General features: G+C 46.6%; 1 protein-coding gene across 31 annotated transcripts in view; it reads left to right on the top strand.

Moving 5' to 3' along the window:
• Kcnma1 (potassium calcium-activated channel subfamily M alpha 1) overlaps positions 1-24,233 on the top strand; it is a 757,466-nt gene that overhangs the window by 532,447 nt on the left and 200,786 nt on the right. For all 31 annotated transcript variants that reach the window (XM_004657971.3, XM_004657965.3, XM_004657975.2 and 28 more), the window contains exons 10-14: positions 2,284-2,394; positions 4,218-4,323; positions 6,027-6,109; positions 9,972-10,041; positions 16,976-17,131. In XM_004657971.3, coding sequence (XP_004658028.2) covers positions 2,284-2,394; positions 4,218-4,323; positions 6,027-6,109; positions 9,972-10,041; positions 16,976-17,131 — 526 coding nt within the window. The remainder of the gene's footprint in view (positions 1-2,283; positions 2,395-4,217; positions 4,324-6,026; positions 6,110-9,971; positions 10,042-16,975; positions 17,132-24,233) is intronic.

Genomic DNA, 24,233 nt, shown 5'->3' with positions numbered 1-24,233 from the left:
ATCAGGGTTGCTGGCAAGATGTCCATTTTCTTCTTTGTGTACAGTGTAGGAAGGATGGATGTCCAGGCATCACCTGAGACCTATCATTGACCTGAGTCTGGCTTTGAATGATGGCCAGTGATATGCTGGGGTAGAACGTAGAACTTTATGATGCATGCTACAGGGGGCTGTAAGGGTGGCATTGACCTCTCGGCGTCCTCTTGCAAAAGACCAGAATAAGTAGCTTGCCTGGGGTGACATATCCTTGGTGACAGAGCAGGGAACCCTGCCTGGATTACTTTCTCACCCAAAGGACTGGTTCTGATTCAGGAATACCTATAGGCTGGATTTCATGTTTGCCTGCTCGCCTTGGAAGTGTGCAAACATTAAGTGGCACTGGGCAACCCCATTGTCATTTGTGGAGAGGTCAGGTCAGAGGACAGAACTGATTCTCAGTAGCCCCCCGAACCCAGTTCAGGCACTGCGGAACCTCAGCTCTCATACGGAACCTGCCACTTCATTTATGATTTGGCCATACGTGCACGTGTACCACCGCAAGTACTTTAGGGTATGCTGGAATAAAAACGTGAAGGATCCAAATATTTAGTTTGCGTCATGACTTATGTATGTCACACAGCCTTAAAGTAAGGAAGAGGTCAGTGATGGGGGGCATCAGGCATGGAGTTTGTGTTGAACGGCCAAGGGACCTCCCCAGGTCTAGCAGGTGCTGGGTAGAGGCCAAGGTGATCGTGTTTTAGTGTCGCTTCTGAAGCAGCCCATTGTCACTCTTCCCTGCACTTCATGGTCACCACCTGCCTGATTGTTAAGTGCACCACCGTAACAATAACAGTCTTTAATGGTGATATTATTAACTGTATCATGCATACTATTGATTTTCTCTTTGTTCTGCATCGTTATCCATTCACCAATGAGTTTACTACATTATTCTCACATACTAAGTCAAGCACCAAATGACCATAAAAGGGCCGGCTCTTGTAAGGGCATCTAATGAGACATTGCATAAACCCCTATCACTGCCTCCCATTATAAGCTGCCCTTTATCCAGTGAACTTTTTTGCCTTATTGCAATGTCACGGAGCAGTTATAAAGTGCAAGGGCCTGGCCACTCAAGCCCCAGAAATTGCCTTGCTATATGTTCCCCATCTGCCCCAGTCTCAAAGCACAGCTAGAGACGCACTTGCTTGCCCCGTAAGCCTGAGGGGTCCAAGGATGTCGTGAAAACCCCTTATCACACACAGTGTCTTAGTAAAAGCCACTGGCTGTCGCTCCCCATCCAAGCACCAGCTTTTGGACCTGGAGGTAACCGATGCATCGAAGTGAGTGTTCCTGACTGGGCACTGCGAAGCAAATATAACTGGGTTCACAGTTGTCTGGTGTTAAAGGTCACATTGGTTCAGGAGCCAAAAGATGTTTGAGGGGTTTCTGGTCATAATAGTTCTGGAAAGGGGATTTATTTCCTCAGAGTGAGCCACTGTTTCTAGAAACTGAGGCCCAAACACTCCTCGAACAAACCATGCGTTTTCACGCTCGTGTCTTCCTGGCTTCTCCCAGCGTTTAGGTAAATTTTAGGCGTCTTAAGGCAAGTGGTAGTGCTCTGGGGAAGTCAGAGCCAGCAGCTTGAGCTTCGGTTCCATAGGAGTCGCATCTCCATTGAGCCCTGAGTAATGCTCACTTACTGTAAAGTGTTACCTGCCCCCACTGTTGGAGAAGTTATGGTGGAAAAATGCAAAATTTCCTTTTTACTGCTTATGGCCAGCCGAGCCTATAACGTGTCAAGCCACACATTAGCCACCCTGATAAAAGTCCGCTTTCTTACACACAAAATCATCGTTTCAGCAAGATTTGTTATCTCATTACCTGATAAGCTCTATGTCATAAACCAAGACTCATACGGTAAATCTCCCGGGAGGACGCTTTGTGGGCAGAAAGGGAGAGATATGAATCTGCAAGGGACTTGATAATGCAGCGTTTAAGTGCAAGCATAATGTCACTTATTGTTAAATGCATAAAACCACTTGGCCAAACGGTCGGGCTTTTAATAGGATTTTGTGCAGCCTCAGGTGAGCAGCCATATGCCTTCTCTGTCTGTGTGTCTCTGAGCCTGCTAGCACCGTTGCCTTTCCTCAGTGCCCTCTGGGGATGGGCACTGAGCATCACTGAAGCAGAGGGAGGAGATGGATGCTGCTCTTGCAGCTGCCTACTTCCTTTGCCTTGCCAGGGACTGGGATACTGTGGGGTCATGTGTCTGGATCTGGCCCAATCTAACCGGCCTCTCCTATTCAGGCACATCGTGGTCTGTGGACACATCACTCTGGAGAGCGTATCCAACTTCCTGAAGGACTTTCTGCACAAGGACCGGGATGATGTCAATGTGGAGATTGTCTTTCTTCACAAGTAAGAGCCTGCCACTGTGACCAGACCCTCTACCAAACGACATGCTCCTGTCTGAGTGCCCGTAGGTGTGGTGGGGATGGAGGCGGCTAGCGCTTTAATAAGGGAAGTGACCCACTGGGCCGTTGTTGACAGCGGATCCTGCCTCTTTACGGCGGCTCTGGGACCACACCTGAGTTTCTTTCTGAAAGAGATAACAATGGGGATCACTAGAGGTCCAAATCCCATTACTGTCCCCCCAGCAGCGTAGATCCGTGCAGTCAGGTACGGTGCTGGTGAGGGATAATTTGCCTGCTGACATAGGCACATTTAGGAGTGCAGGAATACAGAGACCAAGGGAGACCGCCACGAGAAAGGAAGCAGGGAGTCAGACAGGGGTGAGGGCACCGCTGTTCCTGCCAGTCTCCACGTGGGACCCAAGGCTGGCTCTGGGCGGAGCACTGCCCATCTCACCCACAGACAGAAGGCGCCTTCACCTTCATTCTGAATCTGGCTCAACCAGCGACTGGCTGAGTAAGTTACTAAACTTCCCTGTGCACCGGCTCCCACATTCATGAATGGAGTGGACGATTTATTCTACCTCCTTAGACTACTGTGAGAATGAAATGGAGCACTCCGTGTAAATGGTGCAGAACCCAGTTAGGTTGCACCATCAACCTAAGGCTACATCTTGTCTGTGTTTTATGGGGAGTAAAGCAAGACAGCCCCCTCCACCGCCCTGTGGTTTAGCAGCAAGTCCTGCTTGGTCTCCTTTGAAGTAAGAAGTGGTCCTCCATAGGAATGGGGGCAGTTTACGGCCCCATCGTGCTGACATGGCCGGTACTATATTGTCTTCCTTTCTGGAGAGGAGGCTAGCATGGGACCAGTAGTGCCAAGGCAAGGCTCACCTGTTGGCGCTGGCTGTTCCTGATGTGCACCCCTCAGAGATCAGTCGTGCTTGAGGGCCCTGAGGCTGACCCTCCCTCAGCTCCCACCCGGGTACTGCCCCTCCCAGTGGTGTTTGTTCACCGAATGGCACGTTTCTCGCTCACCACCCTGGCGTTTTTGTTCTCTAAATTCTGACGTGATACCCCAGGCCCTACAGGAGAAAGAGCAGGCGCTCCGAAGACTGGTTCAGTGCTTAGCCACTGAACGCCAGCGGTGGGCCCGGCGCTCTGCCGAGGGAAGATTCCAGAGAGGAACGTTGCGTCTGGGTTCCGCCCTCACACTGGCTGAGCACATGAGCTAAGAGGAGGGGACAGCGCTGTTGAAGTGCTCATCTTGCAAGGGGCATCTTTCCCAGGGAGAGGCCAGCGCTGCCCGTATTACCAGGACGGGACCTGACCTCTGCTGAGCCTCACTGTTTCACTCGGCATCAAAAAGCTGGCTGCGAATGCATCTGCCACAAGGGCTCATCTTTGTGTTCCCAGCTTCTTGTCTCCCCAGCCCATCTATCAGTGTGAGGCTTATGGTAGATGGATCAGTTAAATCAGCTCCCAAATCCCAAAGCTTCGGGTTAGCAACATGCCTTCCCATTGGATTACGTTGAGGTTTACATGGGTAAAGTTAAGTGTTCAGAATACTGTCGCCTAGGAAATGCTCACGTAGGCCGCAGCCTGTAGAAAGTCACAGACCTCACGGTTTTACATGGTTTATCTTTTCAAGGAGCTATAGGCTTACTTCCCTTAAATGGGAGCCTTTTATTTAGGACAGGAAAGGAGGGCTTCTCTAAAGGTCAAGGCTGTTCCCCAAATCTCCCCATGTCAATCAACCAGAGCCAAAGGAGGCACGGAGGCCGAGTTCCTGAGCCCACCACGGTGACAGCTGTTTCTTTGCTCCCTGTGCAGCATCTCCCCCAACCTTGAGCTGGAGGCTCTGTTCAAACGACATTTTACTCAGGTGGAGTTTTATCAAGGTTCAGTCCTCAATCCACACGATCTTGCAAGAGTCAAGGTAAGGAGAAAGAGATGACTTCTGCTCTTGCTCCTTCTTGGGGGAACTTGGGGAGTGAGTGTGGCTCCATTGTGAGGGGATAGGACTCCCAGGATGGTCAAGAGCCATCTCCTGAACCCCTAGTGAGATAACTCAGATCATTAACCTTGCCATCACTCTTTCACTGGCCCCAGGACCTTGCTCCTCTGGCCCACACTAAACTCCCTATAGACATCCCACACTTAGATGAGTCTTAATATAAAACGCATTCTGCTGGGCACAGAGTCATAATTAGTTAATCCCCATTTTGACTTCTTAAGTTGGACTAAATATAGCTCTAACATACTTCAATTATATCTGAACAAAAGATGAGAAAGTCAAATTTTGTGATGCCATAGAACATTCTGCGAGTGAACACAAGCCTCCCCTTCTCCTAGCCAAGATTTAAGGCACGAAGCTAGGCTTGCTGATACCTGGCATCACTCAATAATGTGCTAAATCCCAAATCAGCTGTAATTTTTCAGAACCTGGTGAGTTGGCATAAAACATGCCCAAGTCTTAGGAGAGAAAGGAACACAGAGAAAGAACTTCTTGGCCTTTATTCATTTACTTCAGGTTTTGTAAGCATGTTTATTATTGGCGTGCTAGCGGGCATTCATTAATGCTGTGCAGTTACTGCAGTCTACATGGTAACAGTGGTGACTGCACCCCTCTGTAAATACTGTGCTTGTCAAACACAAACAACTCAAGAGGATTGGCGTAAATGATCTGCTCTATTAAGGAATCCAGAGGCAACGTGTGGCCTACCATGGGGGTAAACCTGTTCTCCCACCAGATACTGGAACAGTCTGACAGCACACAACATGCCAAGCAGGACAGGTGGCAGACCTGGACCATTGTGAGAATTTCCATGTTCACATTTGCTACTTCAGCTCAATACCATCCAGACATGAGCGAGGCTGTAGGTGATGTGAAACCTTAGGAGAACAGAGCAAATAATTCGTGTTCGCAGACCTAATTTAAATGCAGGCAATTATTAGCACATCAAACTTACGGCCCCTCTACGGAATAAACCCCTTGTGGCTCTTGTTTAGATAAGGTGGTAGATTATATCGTGAGTTCATCTGTAATGTCTTGTTTCGTGTTTGCAGAGTTGTTGTCTTTGGAATATCTGAATATTAATGAGTCCTAAACAATACAGGGCTCTTGTCAAATTTAAGGCGTCAGTCTCAGCACACACATCATGAAGATGGGAAGACGATTTGATGCAGGACTTTGGAGTCTAAATGTCTGACTCTCCAACTAGTATTTCACTCACTAACCTGAAGGAATGAGTTTAACCCATCAACCTCCATTTCCTGGCTGGGAGAATTAGGATGATGGCACAGTCAGTGGAGAGAGGAAGTGGGAATGAGACTAAAAGGTTTTCATTAAGTGTATTTAAAGGAATTTGGAATCTTGCATGTAAGTGGCCATGGCAAATGAGAAATGTAATTACCCAGGTATGTGTTGAACTCTCTAGCCGCAATAGGATGAAATGTTTATCCGATAACAAGAGCCTGCAACCTGCACTTTTGTCAAAACTATAATCTTTCAGGATTGAATTATTTCTTTTTTCATTCCTTACAAAACACCAGGTCCCCCAAGAGCTGTCAACAGAGAGGCTGCAGTTGAGCATGGCTATTGATATGTTGTGTTCTGTGATTTTCCCTTGTGCTGTCTAGATAGAGTCAGCAGATGCATGCCTGATCCTGGCCAATAAGTACTGCGCTGACCCGGATGCGGAAGATGCCTCCAACATCATGAGGTAACTCCATGTGGTGGGGGCCACGGGGCCCCCTGGTTTCTCTCCAAGGCCTTCACGCAGCACGCAGGCAGCCATTTTGAGTTTCAGAGGACTCCTTTGGCGGGGCCTGACTTCCTCCGCCCCATCACGTCCCCCGTACAGGACTGGCGGAACCGAGGCTGTGGTGGTGAAGGATGGGGTAACAGGACAACACGGGTCACTGCCGACAGGAACCTCAGCCTTAGCTCCAGGTCTTGCAGCTGCTTTTGGACTCGAGGTTCTTGGAAACAGAACTAGAAGATGAAGGATAGGTTTAGATGGATACGGACCTCAATGAATGTACCATGTTGTTTAAGGAAAAGTGGACTCAGGTGTCTTTCCAGGAGATAGTTTTGCCCTAGGAGACATTTTGCAATAACTGGAGTCTCCCCCCCCCCCCATCTAGCATAACTAGGAGATAGTCTTGTTGATACCTGGTAGCTAGATGCAAGATGCCACAAAACACCCAACAATGCATAGTCCAGCCTCTAGCAGACAACTGTGTGGCCCAGTGTCAGTCATGCTGAGGTTGAGAAGCCCTTCGTGAGAGCTTCTCCCAGTGTATCTTTAGCAGGTTAATTCGTATCACCTTAAGGAGGAGGATGTTGGCCAATTAGCTTGTCTCAACTCATTTCCCCAAATGAATGTTCATCACTACAAGTATTTTCAGCCTTTTAATACTGATAAAAATCTGAGATACAATAATCATAAAACATCTTCTTAATCTCATTTGGCTAGAGGTTCTCACAAATTAATTTTTTTATAGCATATCATCTTCTGGGGGAGAACAATCCACAATACCACCCATGTGTCTCCACACATTAATGGGTTAGCTCCCTCTCACACTGATTTTGGCCCCAACTCCAATGCCTTCCTCTTCTGTGATTTCAGAAGACAATTTGTCCACAGGCCATGAAATGATTGAACAGTCTAGGTAGTTTGTCTCTTCTCTAGTATAAATTACAGAAGTTGTTTGCGCTAGGAAGGTATAATAAAAAGAGGCTTCTGGAGGGAGGATGGACCAAGGGGAAATATTTTTGCTCCCACTGTATTCCCAGGATCTCTTATTGTGACCAGCCATCCTTTGGGCCGGTTGGTGATTCCCCCTCTCCCTGTAGCTTGCTTCCCTGGGGGCTGGGGGTTGACCTGGAGGTCAAGGTTAGAAAGTTCCCTTTGCGTTATTCCAGTGCTCACAAGTGCTGGCCCTGTGCCTTTAATCAGCATGCCCCAGTGACATGAGCTTTCCCATCAGTGGTGCGGAGGAATTCCTCTGGTCGTTTGGGATGAGCAAGTCTGCCCCACAGCATCTGGTCCCTATGCCTGGCAGACAACATCTGGCACCGTCTTCTCTTTCCCTTCACTTTTCTTTGGCAACAGGCTCAGTACAGTATTGAAAGGAATGTGATGTGTGAACTCTTTTAACCTTTGGCTTGCCGGGCTGAGAGACCGTGGAGTAGGGACTGGTTTTGCACCTAAGTCCAGCCTTTGGAAAATGACTATACAAACCTCAGTTTAGAATCCATCTCTTGTAGCCAGGCATGATTGTGCACACCTTTAATCCCAGCACTTGAAGGTAGAGGTAGGAGGGTCGCTGTGAGTCTGAGGCCATCCTCAGACTACAGAATGAATTCCAGGAATGCCTGGCCTAGACTAAGACCTTACCTCTAAAAACAAAACAAAAAATAGGTCCCTTGTCCTTTTTAAAGGCAGCATTTTCATTCTTTGTTTGACACATTTCCTCCCTGTTATGCGAAGTGATAAAAATGTTCCCTTGAAAGGAACCAGGCTTAGTCATCTTCAACAATGCCAACAGCCAACCCAAGAGGCAAAGCTTAAGTTTGAGACCTCACAGAGAAGTTTGGGGCAAGCATGCTTCCCCCCACATGTGGATAACAGAATAGAGTAATAGCTTAGACGTGGGCATTTCCCTTAATTGCAGCATTTTATTTGAACTCTGAGTGGGACGGGGCTAATGTGAACCCACATGGGGAACCAGGGTGAGTGGCAGGATGCCAGGATGTAGAAATCACTGGTCATAGGGAGTTGTCAAAAATATAACTGAGCCATCCACTAACCAGAGCCAAGACCCAAAAGGAAACGGGGAGCTTGGGGTTAAAAATAGGTTCAGTTTTTCTCTTATTTGTATATTCCTCCTTCCTCCTTAGTTTAATGGTACCAATCTGTCGCTTTTGAAATTAAAATGTCAAAGAGCCGTGTGGAATGAGCTAATGCAGAAACTGGCTGATGATGTACTCTGCACTGAGAGGCTGGCAGAGGTGCCAAGTCCTTGAGTTATAAGCAGGGACTAACACAGCGGTCTCAGAAACGAGGTCCTTCAAGTGCAAAGTCCAGGGCGGATTTGTGCAGGGAAAGCCTTTCTCCACATCTGTTTCCCAAGTCCCTGAGTCACACTTTTTTCAGATAAAGCTGCTCCCGGTTCTCCCATGTTCACATAAAAAAGGAGCAAAGTGAGGTGGGGGAAGCATTGCTCGGTGGAAGTTTTTGGGGGCAGTCGTGAGAATTGTGCTTGCATTCCTGATTAAGCTTAGGAGGTGGGCCTTTCTTTGGAATTCCATTCTTTAGCCTTCCTTGTAACAGAAGGAAATGCGCAATGTCACCTTTGACAGGGTCGGTAATGACAAAAACCGTAACTTACACGTGGAGAGAGCATTTAATGATTTCAAAGCATTCTCACATCTGGTCCACCATTTGCTCCTCATACCAAGCTTGTGAAGTAAATAAAACAGGTACCGTTGCCTCCAATGTCCAGATGAGCAAATAGGAACTGAGGGCCCAGGGATTTCCGGAGGGTCACCCAGTTCATTACTGCAATAGCGGTGCTGGAAGCCAGGTGTTCCATTCATCTGCTCCCTGCTCCTCCCCTTTAGCAGTGTGAGTGACAGGAAGAAGGATGCCAGGGAAGGTTCAGTGGTGGGGTGGTCCAGGTCTAGTGAGGACTGAAGACAATGGCTGGGCATTCTCTACCAGATTATGACCTCTGCAAGGTGTTGGCACTTATCTTAAACCAGTGTTAGAAACATTATTTAGTTGTGGAAGGCCAAGACTTATCCTAAGCACCCAGCTTAGAAATCATATTTATGAGTGTGGCCAAGTGTATGTGGCAAATAGAACCATTTGTCAGGGGGCCTGTTTGAGTTGACCTTGTTGTCACAAGTCAGTGACTTGGAGAACCCGACCCAGAGCAGATTGCTTCCTGGCTGGTCCTGTGGATGTGGGAGATGAAACTCTGGAAACTCTAGGGATTGGGCTTGCTTTAGATGTCTAACATAGGCATCAGGAGCCCCCAGCTGCAGTTGACCTAGGTACAAGTCCCACCTCAGGCATATCAAAGGTTGGTGTATGTATGTATGTATGCATGCGTGTCTGTCTGTTTGTCTCTATGTATCTATCTCTCTGTCTATTTATCTATCTATATATATATCTATCATCTATCTTTGTGTACATGAAACATGACCTCCTGTATCCTAGGCTGGCCTTGAACTTGTTTGTAGTGGAATTTAGCCTTGAAATCCTGGACCTATTGCCTCCACCTGCAGAGAGTTAGGATTACAACTAGGCACCACCACATCTGACTGCCCCTCATATCTGCTATGCTGCAGACAGACTGTGGCTGCCTTGTGATTCCTTTTTTTTTTTCTCACACTACCAAGAGGGATCTTGGTGGAAACACAGAGTATCTTGGCTTATTACCTGTAACCCCTCTGGCTAGCCCTGGTTTCGGACCTGACTTGTGGTCCATGTGGAGGGACTCAAATGATTCCTTTAGCAGACTCCATGGGCAAAGTATAGCCTGTCTCAGCTCAGCTCTGGCTCTCTCTTGCAGAGTGATCTCCATCAAGAACTACCATCCGAAGATCAGAATCATCACACAGATGCTGCAGTACCACAACAAGGTAAGTGATGAGACTGTCCCAGTGCCTTGATGCCAGTCTGTTTTCCCTCACCCTACACACACTCTCTCTCACACACACTCATGTTAGCACAGGTGACATAGCCTTGTAAAAATATGGGGTGGTTAAAAGCTCCTTGGGACATTTCTTCAGGACAAACAACTTGTTTGAAGTGGGTCCATGGGTGGCATCTCCTTCACGTACTGATTCATCCTGCATTCATATTCAGGAAGCATTCTTCAAGCCTCTTGGTTTAGAAATGTCACCAGATTCTTTGATCCAATCCATACTTAAATTCGAACAACTTCCATTTCTTTCATCCAAATACTAACTAGGCTTGACCCTGCTTAGCTTCTGAGATCAGAGAAGATCAAGTGTGTTCAGGGCAGTATGGCCACAGATCAACAGCTTCCGTTTCTATGTGCTACGCTCATTCCTCAGCCACAGAAACGAGCACCTACACTGTAGTGGGTGCCTCACCGACTCCCCGAGGGACAGCAGGGAAGGTTGAGTCTGATTTTGTGCCCTTTGAGACTTGGAAGGTAGGGTGTCAAGAGCGTGGTAGATAAGATGGCGCATGCACCTGGAGTTCATCCTGGTTTGCTTGTGCTCTCTCTCACCTTGTAAATAATAAATAAGATATAGGGCTGGAGAGATGGCTTAGTGGTTAAGCGCTTGCCTGTGAAGCCTAAGGACCCCGGTTCAAGGCTCGGTTCACCAGGTCCCACGTTAGCCAGATGCACAAGGGGGCGCACGCGTCTGGAGTTCGTTTGCAGAGGCTGGAAGCCCTGGCGCGCCCATTCTCTCTCTCTCCCTCTATCGGTCTTTCTCTCTGTGTCTGTCACTCTCAAATTAATAAATAAATAAATTAATTAATTGATTAAAAAAATTAAAAATAAATAAATAAATAAGATATATATATATACATATATATATATATATATATATATATATATTTTTTTTTTTTTTTTTAAAGAGGCAAGTGATAAGAGTTTCTGTGTCTCAGCTAGGGTGGACCAGAAGGAGCATAATGCATGCTGGGTAGTGACAGCAGAACATGCCATTCTCAGGTTCCGGTTGAGATTTTGCAGAGTTGAACTTAGCTGGCCTAAGATTATGCATAAAGGAATGCTTCTTGTGTGACGGCTCACAGTGGAGGCTGATGGGAAAGAAACCAAACCTGGGAGCCCATGTTGCTTTCCTGCTGGTACTTCTCAGTGAAGCGGAGTTGAAAGCCTCACCGAAAGGCACTGCCCCTTCACTCACGCAGTCAGTAAATTCCCTAGAAGACAGCTTTGGGGGAGGGAAAGTGGCGCCTTGCTCTACTTGATAAGGTACCAGCTATCTTCATAATGAAGCTTGCAGACGGCCCAGTACCTGGGGCCAGGTGTCCTGTCTGAACAGAAATCACTCCCAGCAGGGCTAGGAGTGACAGCATTCCCCGTCTTGCAGGCCATATTCCCCACAAAAGAGGCAGTCAGGTGACCCAGAGGAAACCACCATTCTGCCAAATGCACCAGCGCCATGCCATGATTTCTAATTGCTGGCAAGTGCTGGCCCATTTTGCTGTGTGGAGGCCCATCAGAGTCCATTGCTGAGTGGAGCCTGCTGTCAGAGACTGGCCCACTCTTCAGAGCTGCTGGCCAATGCCCACCCCTGCCCAGCCCTCAGCAGGTGGCTCTGTGGCAGAGTGTGTCACTCTGCCGCCAGTGGGTTTGGTGGTGGGCACTTAAATTAACCCTCCTGTTTTGTCTCTGGAAACTGGAGGGCGCTGATGAGATAAAGTGAGGCTCTTGGTAACTCACAGCCATCAACCTATAGAAGTTGGTGACGGCAGCTCCCCGTAGGTGGTGGTGAATTTTATTAGCAAGGCTGTGCCTGGTGACAGCTCCTGCCGCGAGGAACACTCCTTCTTTCATTTGTGATTTGAAATTTCATTTAGTGTGGGAGTGCTTTAAGCGTTTGTTTAGATTTTTTGGCTGAATTTAGACTGAATAGGAAAATTAATGTTGTATGTTTAGAAAGGGATGTCAGTTCTTTTTCTTCTCTTTCCAAAAGGGTGCTGATGTAGCATCTTCAAGAAATTAAGGAGGATCTCAGCTGTGTCATTCTTGTCAAAGTCAAAGCAACTTGACTAGCCTAAGAGCCAGATGGTACCTGGCTAGTAATCACATGATCATAGCAATCTGAATGTCTTGGACAGACCTCTTCATGGAAGTCATTCAGAAACAATGATGAAGACATCAGCAAGCCTGTGATTATTTGCTTCGAGCACATGTTGTTTAGAACTATCCCAGTCTGTTTGGATTTCTGGGTTAGGCAGCGTCACTTACAGAGCACTCTTGGATTAGTAAGGACACGGGGCAGACTAGCTTTGACACAAGGCATTTCCCCCTCCATTTCCCCTCTCTCCTTTGCAGAAAGAATGGAAAATCCATTTGCCATTATTTTTTTTTCACGTAATTCCTTATAGATTTCCACATGAGTGTTCTTCACCCAGCTTCATAACTTTCCTTTTCTTGACAACCTCCTCCCTGCCCTTCTCATACATTTCCTTTTCCTCTTAATACTTTTTTAAAATTATTTATTTATTTATTTGAGAGCGACAGACACAGAGAGAAAGACAGATAGAGGGAGAGAGAGAGAATGGGCGCGCCAGGGCTTCCAGCCTCTGCAAACGAACTCCAGACGCTTGCGCCCCCTTGTGCATCTGGCTAACGTGGGACCTGGGGAACCGAGCCTCGAACCGGGGTCCTTAGGCTTCACAGGCAAGCGCTTAACCACTAAGCCATCTCTCCAGCCCTCCTATTAATTCTTACTATTTTCTTTGCTTTCTCTGCACCCATCCTGGATCCCAGGTATCTCTACACATTTCAGCATGCTCCTAGCACAGACCTAATATGTGCATGAAAGCTTACGTCGCTGTGGACATATCCCAAAGGGTAGTTGATCCCCTAGTGGGGTACCAGACTTGTAGTGTAAGCACTGCTAGAGTCCCCCAGGACCTAAAGACAGTGATGTTCTAGAGCTTACAGCGGTTGTGGGAGACTGCCTGGCCTTGAGTTTGTCATCATTCTTGTAGACACTTGTGTCTTGTCTTATGGTTTTGAAATAGCCTTGATATCCATGATCTCACTGAGTCCTCACTGGGCCATCTGTGCATTGAGCATCCCATTGTGACTTCGGCTGGGGTGGGGTGAAGCTGTGTCATAGGCAGAGAAACTCTGGTAAGCATAGACCCTGGTCACTTAGCAGCCAGTGGGCTGGGATAGAATAGCCACCTGCCATCTTCTCTTTAAATGGAGTAGCAGCCCACTGAACCGAACCGTGGTTCTTGAGAGAAGGCATGCCGAGAGCCCGGTGCTCTCTAAAATAGATCTCTTTATATATTGCTAGGTTTCATGGAGAGAAACATCTTTTAGTCTGGTCATGTGTAAATGTGTAAATTTGCTGACTTGAGCATAAATGCTTTAAGGTCTTTAGGCAAAGGATAATTTATGACATGAAGGTCAAGTGACACTCCTAAATGATTTACCTAACAACTGGATTTATTTTTCCAAGCAGCTCCAGTTAAAGAGCCTGTTGTCTTGGATCTGGAACTAAGTCTCAGTGGCCAAGTGCAGGCACCAGTTATTTGAGCTTCTTTTTTTTTTTTTTTTTCATTTTAAAACTTTTATTTATTTATTTATTTATTTATTTATTTTCAAGCAAAGAGGGAAAGAGAGGCAGAGAGAGAAAGAGAGAATGGGTGCACCAGGGCCTCTAGTTACCTCATGAACTCCAGATGCATGTGAGTCTGTGCGTCTGGTTTTATGTGGGCACTGGGGAACTCACACCTACCTGGGTCAGTAAGCTTTGAAGGCAAGCTCGCTAACCACTGAACAAGCTCTCTGGCCCTCTCTGAACGTTTCCTCTTCTACGCTGACACATGGGTGCAGTTGTGATGATCAGCCTCGTGTCACTCTAGAATAATGCTAGGTTTAGAGATTGTGGTCCGTGATTGTGTGAGCGTGTTCTGTTGGGTCTGTGATGAGGCAGCATATCATACCGGACGTGTGTGGACCAAGGAGCCACTGTCCTCCTCCAGTGAATGTCCCTGAGGGCCACCCACCTCTCAAGGTTCCACCACATGCCAATAGTGTCACCCTGGGGATGCAGCTTTGCATACAGGGGTCTTTGGGCACACTGGCACTGCAGACTGTAGTGGTAATGTCATGTCCCCTTCACTGGACATCTTTGTCCCTCCTGGTGCTGCTCTAATGCTATGTGTCTATGCCACAAGAGAAGGCGTTCTGCGAGGATTCATTTCTGCCCTCCAGGACAGCCCATCTTCACATTCCTTTTTGCATGCTGTGAGGTGGTCTGATTGCAGAAGTGGAGGGCATGCCTAGCACTGCTGGATCCACTCTTCTCTTTTCCATGTTGGAAAGGAGTTGCCTCCAGACTCCTGTGTGGAAACACTGGCATTTCCCACCAGAACCAACTTCCCTCCGGTTGAAAGAGAACAAAGTGGCCAAGAAACGAATTTGAGTTCTTGGGTCAAGTTCTAATCCTGGTTTCATGCTCACAGCCTCCCTTCCCAGTCTTTGGCACATCAGCCTTCCTTCCTGAGCCCTGACGGAAGAAAATATGATGGTTAAGAGGGGAAGCCATGAAGCCTGAAGCAAATGTGACTGTCTTATGTAATGGCATGAAAAACATGTCTAAAGAACTTGAACCAGATGGAGCCTGAGGGGCTCAAGGCTATAAAATGTCTGGACTCCATACCCTAGATGGCACAGAGAGATATGGCAGACATTTTGGAAAAGGTTTTTTCTTCTTCGTTTGAAGGTGGCATGAAGGTTATTTGGTGTCTCTGTAGGGATGGGACCACCCAAATCTCCTGTCACAGGCACAAATTTATGACTTGGAAGTAATTCATCATTCTTCCTCGATGATGCCACTATGAGTGAAATGAGTGATTATTTCCCCACTAGCTAGCGTCTTTTATACAATGCCAGAGGGATAAAGTGGAAAAGTTGCCTTCTCAAGCCAGTGAAGAGTGGGCAGGGAAATGGGAGAAAGGGCAGGGCTAGTTGTTGAAACTGAGTGTGTGATTGCAAAAGGCCCCCCCGGGTACTCAGCCCCACAGAAGTCACAACCGGCAGTGGTGGCCCACACACAGGACCTGTTTTAACCATGCTCTCATGAGGAAGGAAAAGTCATCCCTCCCAGTGCTAACCAGGGCTGGCTGGGAACTCTCAAGGCGGGTTTAGTGTGCAGGGCTTTCACAAGAGCAGGGTTTCTGCAGGCAGAGTATGGAGCTCCCGGATCTGCTCCTTCTTTGTTCCTACTGTGGGCTCTTTTCTTCCTTCTTGTGAAACTGGATTGGATGTTGCTCTGAACGTGAAGGGGTGCCTCCTCCACTGCCCAGTCATTTTTTGCCAGTGCACGGAGAGGAGGAATTTCAGAACCATGAAATCTTGGCACCTGCAGGGACCCAGAAAGGCTGTTGGCTCATTTCCTGTGCAAGGCAAGAGCAAGTTCTGCAGCAGCTTTGTAAAATATCAGGTCTTAGGGATAAAGTCCTTGTGTTTTCCTGAGGTAGACTTCTCTATTTATTAGAAAAATTGTGTCCTTAGAAAGTTTCTTTTTCAAATAAGACCCAAGTCCTGCTTAAAAAAAAAATACAAACCAATCAGTCCACTTCTGGCTCCTGGAACACAGTAGAACAAAGCTAATCTGGATATAAAAGCCCTTGAAGAACTCAGATGTCACCATCCTGTCTCCCTGAGGATGTGACCCTTCCAAACCCTAGGAATTTCTGCCTCTTTTACTGTGCCTCCTCCATTTTTCTCTGGAAGTTATTTGGATCTGACTGTTCAAACTGGATTGAGTTTTCTGGATCTAGTCGGACCTGTTCACACCGAATGAAATGTTCATTTTCCCTGCTCTGGAGACTGTTCCTCACAAGCAAAGTGTGGTGTGTCACGTGGACTCGATTTGAGGTTTAGTTACCCACACACTTAAATGTTGCTGTGTGTGTGCGTGCGTGTGTGTTATGCCTGATGCCAAGTTATGTCTTATTTTGAATTTATATAATTTATTTTTTTAACCTAAAATGTTGTGTTTGATGTTTGGGCCTTGTAACTCTTTTCTGTTTTTTTTTTTTTTTTCCCCTATTTTTTCAGTTCTGGGGAACTTTTTGAATTTCAACTTTTTCATTCAGCATATGATGCCACTTGAACACACTTGCCTGAGCAGGCCTCTGTGTCCATGTCTCGGGGTCTCACGTAATTGTTGGATAGGATCTGCCAGATTGTACGCTGTCTACACTAACTTGCTTGATGATTTAGGGCAGCAGTTCTGCAAGCTGGAGAGAAAGACAGCGTCGACTTTTACCTCCACCTGGTAGCCTCCAACCCTGCCCCACATTTACTGAGTCAGCAACTTAATAGGTTCTGGCCAGCACCCTGGGGTGCCACACAAACTTCAGGTAATTCTGATGTTCACTCAGATTTTGAAGTCGCCCATCAGAGTGTTGGAAAGCCAGGCAAAAAAAAAAGACATGGAGTGCACACAGGCACCTGGCCGTCTGATGCCCTATTTGAAGAGCCACTTGATGAGCAAGTTAGCTGGACTTCCTAGTCATGAGGGCTGATGAGTCTGTCACGAGAGAAACTTCTCTCTGGGCTGCAGTTGGGCTGTCGGATAAATGTGAGAGAAGGATGTAGGCCTTGTGGCTGCGGAAGCAGTTGTTGCAAAGAGGCTGACAATGTGACATACAGCTGAGCAGAACAGAACACCAGACTCCAGCAGGGCGCAGAAAGGATGAGCCTGGATGACTCCACGTACCTGGGGCAATACAGTATTTCCCGGAAGAGATCTGAAACAATTGGACACGTAACAAAGCAAGGTCTGATACCTTTTTTTTTTTTTTGTTTGTTTGTTTCCACAGGCCCATCTGCTAAACATCCCGAGCTGGAATTGGAAAGAGGGCGATGACGCAATCTGCCTCGCAGAACTGAAGCTGGGTTTCATAGCCCAGAGCTGCCTGGCGCAAGGCCTCTCCACCATGCTCGCCAACCTCTTCTCTATGAGGTCATTCATAAAGGTAACGTCCTGTCCTATTAGAGCGCGCTAGCCCGGGATGCCGTCTGTCGTGGGGTTGAGTAGAGCGCAGCTTAAACTCAAAACAGATCGACGGGCTTTAACCACTTTGGTTAGGGAGAAATTCCTTGTTACGGATTTGGGAATGAGGCCAGCTCCTTTCAAAATTATGTTTTTATTTTTGTTTGGCACATCCATGGCCATTAAATGATTGTTCAAAGCACAATCCCCTCTTTTTTTTTTTTTTTTTTTAGATAAACCACATGTTTATCTATCAACAAAGCCTCCGCTGTTAAAACAAAAATATGATTTATATACATTCCATATGGCACTAGAGCGCCTAAAGAAAAGAATTATCATTTTGCTCTTTTATATCAAGTGGCTGGTGGACCTCTCGCTGTGTGGATAAATGCAGACCATGTGTTTGTGCCGAAGCCCAAATCCCAACAACATAATTCATTTATTTATTTCTACACAATCAAGGAGGCCAGCGAGGCCGACATGACGTGGCTATTTGAGTGGAGGATGAGGCGATGCGCTGGGTCTTTACCCCATGAGGCGGGCTGCCTGGGTGTGTTCACCTCCTTGTCAGAGCTCAGTGGACCAGCCATTCTCAGTCCTCAGAGTGCCACTGCCCGTCACACCCATAGCCAGTCTGATCTGGGATGTTTCCAGGGCATCCAATGGGGGTCTTAGCCCCTTACTAAGCAGACCTCGGGAGCGTGGGCTAATAGTACCTCCAGTTCGTGGCCTTGGGCTGTTCTGAACTTGGGCAGTCAGGGTGGCACCTTGGCATAGTCAGGCCCGCTTGCATTGGGTACTTCCTGTTTGAGACCAGTGGCAAGTGACACAGCAGCAGATACGGATGTGCGTCCCCTTTCCCATCACAAGAGCAGCAGCATGAAGAGCTGTCAAGGCGGAAACTTACTGAGTCCCGGTGAAGGCTTTGTGAAGGGCCCAACCACTGACATCAAAGCATTGAGGCCTCTACCTTTCCTCATGGCCTTGGGTGCTGTGGCCACAGCCAGCAGGTTGTCAGAACTGAGAAAATAGCCCTGCTTGTAGATAGAGGGGCAGATGGGGTGACACGAAGTGACAAGTGTTACTGGTACTCCCCTTAGTGTCTATGATTTGTGTTACTTAGAATGGAAATGTTTCTAGGTCCTTACTCTTTATCCAAGCTTCATTGGCTTTGTTTAGCCAATAGATAGTTCTCATGGCTCTGCAAAATAGAAGAATTTATGTTAGACCCCTTCATTCACCATATTAATACTCATAAAGACTTGGATTTAGCATATATTTTCTCTATGCTTACTGTGGGCCCAAAGACCTAAGCTCAACAGAACTCCAATCCCACTTACAAATGAAGTCATTGCACGCCTGTAAATGTCCTTCTTTCACCCAGGCTGCTATTGTCCTGCATGGATGAAACTCAATGCAGGCAAAATGAAAGTAGCAGGGAGGTCTGTGTGGCTGTGTTTAGAGACAGGCACTAAAGCCAGATGGAGCCGTGTGTCTCCCAGGACTTGTCTGTTCACTCCAAGGATCCCAGCCTCAGGATAAAGGACTGTCACCAAGAGAACCTCTCTGGCTCTTTGAACCGACTCGGGTGGTTTTCTTCCAGCAGGGGATTACTTACGGGACCCAGATCGTGGTTTGAGAAGCTGGGCTGTGCTTCCTCGTGTTGATGTGACATGGGCCTTGGCAGGGCCCCACCACAGATGGGGCCACTTGACATGCGTATGTTTTGATTTTGTGGTGCCTGCATGGTAACCAGAGCTGCCTGTCAAGAAAATTAATAAAATGGATATGACACTGATTCTTCAGTGTTATTACCAGCAGGGAGAACTGCTGCCCAACTTCTCCTCAGGACCCTGACAGGCCTCACCTCTAAAGCCAAGGACGTCTCCTCTAGCTCCGCTAATCCCATTGCCAAGTTCCTATTTAGGAAGAGCCTGTGGGAAAGGCTGGACCTGGCCCTGATGTAACTGAAAACACATTTCCCTCCCAGGGTTATGTTACTACATTACTTCTGTCTGGGGCTAATTCCCCCATGTTTGGAGGTAGCTTTTTGAATATGGCCTTTTGACGTGGAGGTGGTCTTTATGTTGAGATTTTCTAAGGAACACAGCCTGCAAATAAAACATACCTTACTGTCTTATTCATGCCCTCCCCATCCTGTGTTTTCATCATTGTGTACATAACCTCCAAGTCCCTAGTTTAGGACATGGCAAACACCATATGATCTCCCTGGCATATATATTATCACGCAGCCCCCACTTACTGTTGCTGGGGGTGAGCACAGGGGCAGAGTGGAACCTGCAAGTAGATGATTGTTTATGAAGCTGCTTTCTCCCGCAATGGCCCCGTGTCCTGTCATGGAGAATCCAGTAGTTGCTGCCACTGGGTCACTTGGGCACTACTTAATCCTATGGGAGCTCTTAGTGTTTCTGGAAGCCAAAGGCAAGGTAGGAGTGAACATAGTATTTGTTTGTCAGTTCTGCAGAATATAGGGTTGTCTGCCTCTGCTCAAAGATGAACAAGAAACAAGGCTGTAATTGCGTGGGTATACCGCAGGCAGAAGTAAGGTAGCTATCCACTGGGCCTCTTATCATCCACAGAATTCCAAAGTTCAAGACCAAAGCTGAGGTGATAAAGTTTAATAAGAGAGGGACTCCTGACATATAGGGATTGCAAGGGGCTCAGCCAAAAGGTATCAAGACTTATGAGCAATATGACATATTACTGCTCCTCTTGCCACCCCATGTCGCTCGCCCGCTTGCTCACAAAGATCCTGACCCAGGGCTTGCTGCTAACACCTTGTTCTCATTTGCATATGTTACCTCTTAATTGATCCAGACATTTAGTACTTGATTTGTATTTTTAGCCCACCCCTTTAGGAGCAATTAATTCTTTAAGTAGGCTAAGTACTAAATAAAAAGATTATCTTTTATGACCATCTATTTTTAATTTACCCCATTTAAACCTTAAGTCATGCACCCTACTGTCCAGATGTGCTAAGATCTATAAACCTGCACTCATTTCCTATCTAGTACCTTTAGGAAAGGTGATGAGTTTGGCTCCCTCAGGGTCCTGTGGCCCAGTGATGGTTGTTCACGCAATCTGGTCTTATCTTCATCCTTGAGTCCCTTCATGAAAGCAGGTGGGTGTTAGCGTACCTGTGACCTAACTATGTCTGCATTATCAGCTGGCCTGGGGTATCTTACTGCCATTTCCTCCCACTGGCCTGTCAGGCTGCAGGGACAGTTCTGGAAACCCAGAGACCGTGGATTTGTTTACCCCATCTGAACTTGCCCTGTCTCTTAATAGGTGGTCACACTTGAATATCTACTGGTTTTGGTTTTTAGTCTCACTATATACACATAACTTCCTCTTCAGCCTGTGAGTTTCAAGCTGGGGCTTAACTTTTAATTCCTATGAATTGTGCTACCATTCTTCCTAGGACAACCCTTTAGATGTGAAAAATTTGTGTGTGTGTGTGTGTGTTCCTTTGTGAGGGTGATTAACTCTTAAAATTGTTTTCCATTCTCCATTGAAACGTCTAATTTAGCACATTTGAGTAGGTCTCTGATCTGCCAACTATTTTACTTCCGTTCATCTATAATCTTACACACAGAGAAATGGGTGAGTGTATGCAACATGGAATTTGGTATGCATGCCATAACTGTGTCTTTGTTGAGTTGTGTAACTTATGAGACTTGAGAAAATATGTGGTGCGGGTTTTTGTTTTGTTTTTGTTTTATTTTTCCCCTGTTCTATAAGATTTGGAAACTGAGAATGGAAGTCACGTGTTATAGATCACAGGAAATCTTTCTCTGTCATTTTCTATCAGGGACTTTGGCCCATGCTTAGATTGTGCATTAGCTAAAGTGGTCACTGCTAGACGGACAGACACACAGACCCACGTCACTTGCTCATGAAGTACAGTTCAAGCAGCACACCCTCCTAGAAGTCATCATACCAAGAGAGTCATTTCTTTAAAAAAATATTTTTAGAAACTATTTTATTTATCTTCAAAGAAAAAGAAAAAAAGAATGAGTGAATATGGGCACACCAGAGCCTCTAACTGCTGCGAACTCCAGATGTATGCTTCACATTGCGCATCTGGCTTTGTGTGGGTACTGAGGAATCTCACCTGGGTCGTCAGGCTTTGCAGGCAAGTGCCTTAACCACTGAGCTGTCTCTCCAGCCCCCACTTTTTTTTTTTTTTTTTTTTGGTTTTTCAAGGTCGGGTCTCACTCTAGTCCAGGCTGACATGGAACTCACTATGGAGTCTCAGGGTGGCCTCGAACTCACAGCAATCCTCCTACCTCTGCCTCCCGTGTGCTGGGATTAAAGGCGTGTACCACCACGCCCGGCTTCAGCCCTGACTTTTTTGAGCCAGGATCTTACTATGTTGCACAGGCAAGCCTTAAACTTCTGGGCTTAAGCAATCATCCTGCCTCATCTTCCTGGGTAGCTTGGACTACAGGCATGCTCCATCATGCCCAACTAACACATAGAATTAGCTGCCATAGCCAAACACTGTTATTGCCTGCTGGGTGCCAGCTCTACAGGGCATGTTGATGGCAGCATACAAGAAGCAGAGCTAAGGGCTGGAGAGATGGTTTGGTGGTTAAGCGCTTGCCTGTGAGGCTCGATTCCTCAGGACCCACGTTAGCCACATGCACAAGGGGGCACACATGTCTGGAATTAGTTTGGATGCCCATCCTCCCTCTCTCTCTCTCTCTCTCTCTCTCTCTCTCTCTCTCTCTCTCTCCATCTTTCTCCTTCTTTCTGTGGCTTTCAAATAAATAAATAAAAATAAACAAGAAAAATTTTTAAAGCAGACCTAAGCTCTTTTAGATGGAATCTCTGTAGTGGGGCCAGAGCTACAACTAAGGCTAGAATGAAGGTAGTTGTTAATTTCTAGAAGGCAGTACACACAAAAATGCAGAACACAGTGGGATCAAAGCTGGTGTGGATGTCAGTACCCATAGACGACGTCACCCAAAACATAAGGGCCACTGTGGGAATGGGCTTCATATAGTTCTCTTCTCCCCCACCTCCCCGCCCCAGGGAAAGCAGCTCCCGGCATTATTACTGTCTCTTCTCTACGAATATCAGTTATGGTAATATCTTTTAGTTATCTAAATGTCTCCCAAATGTGTGCCTCCAACCAGAACCTTGTAGCATGTACCTCACTGCTCCTCGGCATCTCGCTTCGAACAGCCCATCTCTTCTCAGCCCCTGCATTTCTGGAATGAAATCACTATTCTTGTGTGTTTGTTTTGTTTTTTGAGGTAGGCTCTCACTCTTGACTGTAAGCCCGTCCATCCTCCAGGACTTTTCCACTCACAGCTTAATAATACCCTCATCCCATTGTTCAAACTAAAAACTTTAGAGCCATCCTGGACTCCTCCCTCATCCTCAATTCAGCATGAAATCTTGATTAGACTTCCAAACTGTGCCGGAATCCGATCACTTCTCACCACCTTCATTCTTACTGGTAAGTGCATACAACCACCATCTTTCCTATATAGAGTATTATGCCCCTGTTCTAACTCTGCTCTTGCCTCCTCCTCCAAGTCAACGCGGTATCCCGAACCAGCGCCTCAACCATGAATCAGATCACGCCTGTGTAAATTGTCCACAGTGCCTTGTCTCCCCAAAACCAAAATCCTCACAGAGGCTCACAGTTCCTTAGTAGCTGTTAGCTCCTGCCAAACCCTTCTTGTCTTTGCTCAAAATAAACTTCTCAGTGAGACAATCCTCTAAAATATTAGGCTTTTGTTATCTTAAGTAATTAAACATAAACTTATAATTTTAATATGCAAATATAAAAATTTTATGTAATAAATATGTAATGTGTTAAATATTCACACATTCAACATTCCCAGATATCCAGGACCCGGATTAAGAAATTGTACTTTTCTGTTGTTGTTTTCTGGGAGGTAGGGTCTCATTCTAACCTAGGCTGACCCAGAACTCATTCTGTAGTCTCAGGCTGGACTGGAACTCCCTGTGACAGAGTGATCTTCCTATGTCTGCCTCTCGAGTGCTAGAATTAAAGGCATGTACCACCACACTCGACAGAAATTGTACATTACTGGGGCTTCTAGAGGCTACTAGTTGTTTTTCCACATAAGGTAGTAAGGTCTATTTTTGAATCATGTTGGGAAGAATTTGCATCGCTATAAAACTGAGTCATCCAATCTATCAATGTCTGGAGATTGTATAACATCTCTTTTCATTGTTATTGTTGTTTTCATTTCCTCTTTTTTTTTTTTTTTCAGTGCCAGAGATCACACTAAGTTGCCTCCATAAACCACGTAGGCTTCTTTGAGGCAGGGTCTAGCTTCCTATCCCAGGTTGGCCTTGAACTTGTGACCATCCTACCTCTGGCTCCTGAGCACTGAGGTTATAGGCAATGTCCGCATAGCCATCAGTGCACCCATGATGAAAGGACACTGTGATTCCACAGCTTCCCAGGTCAATGCAGAACAATCAAGAAGAAAGTAACAGCTTACAAAATGCACTGGGCTGTTCATTATCTTGTAGATGTTTCCACATCTCAAAGACTGGCTGCCCCCTTTTCTCATCTCCTCTAGGAACCCGATAAGTGTTCCATGTGGAAAAACACCAGGAGTGCACGTTAGAAAGTGACGTCAGCCTCCGTGCCGTTCTGCACACATGAAGCTCCTCACTCACACTTGTGTCTTTGCCTTTCCCCATGGCTTTTCCCCCCTTTCCTTGTGAAAGCAGAAGCATTGTGAGGCCAGGGCTGCTTCTGACAGCCTTGGTGACTGGCCATAGACTCATAGTAGGTGCTCAGTCAATGTTTGTTGAAATAATGAATGAATGAATGAACTGGCATTGGGTTAGCTTGGCCAGCCTGGATGAAAGACATCTGGATATGAGGCCAGGAGCAGCAGCGGCTTAAATTTGGTGCGATTTTGGTACCAGAACGTCTTCCTTTGCTACTGTATGCGGCTTCCTCGCCAAATGCAAGAGCTTTGACTCAATAGAAAAGTTTAAAACACAAATCTTCATACTTCTTGGCAAGGATTTCGGTGGAAGCTGGTTAGATCTGGTTATAAAACATT

This window comes from Jaculus jaculus, chromosome 18, assembly GCF_020740685.1.
Source record: "Jaculus jaculus isolate mJacJac1 chromosome 18, mJacJac1.mat.Y.cur, whole genome shotgun sequence".
In the NCBI taxonomy this organism is placed as follows: domain Eukaryota; kingdom Metazoa; phylum Chordata; class Mammalia; order Rodentia; family Dipodidae; genus Jaculus; species Jaculus jaculus.
Note: the sequence above shows the minus strand (reverse complement) of the source record. Positions and strands in the feature narration are given on the sequence as shown.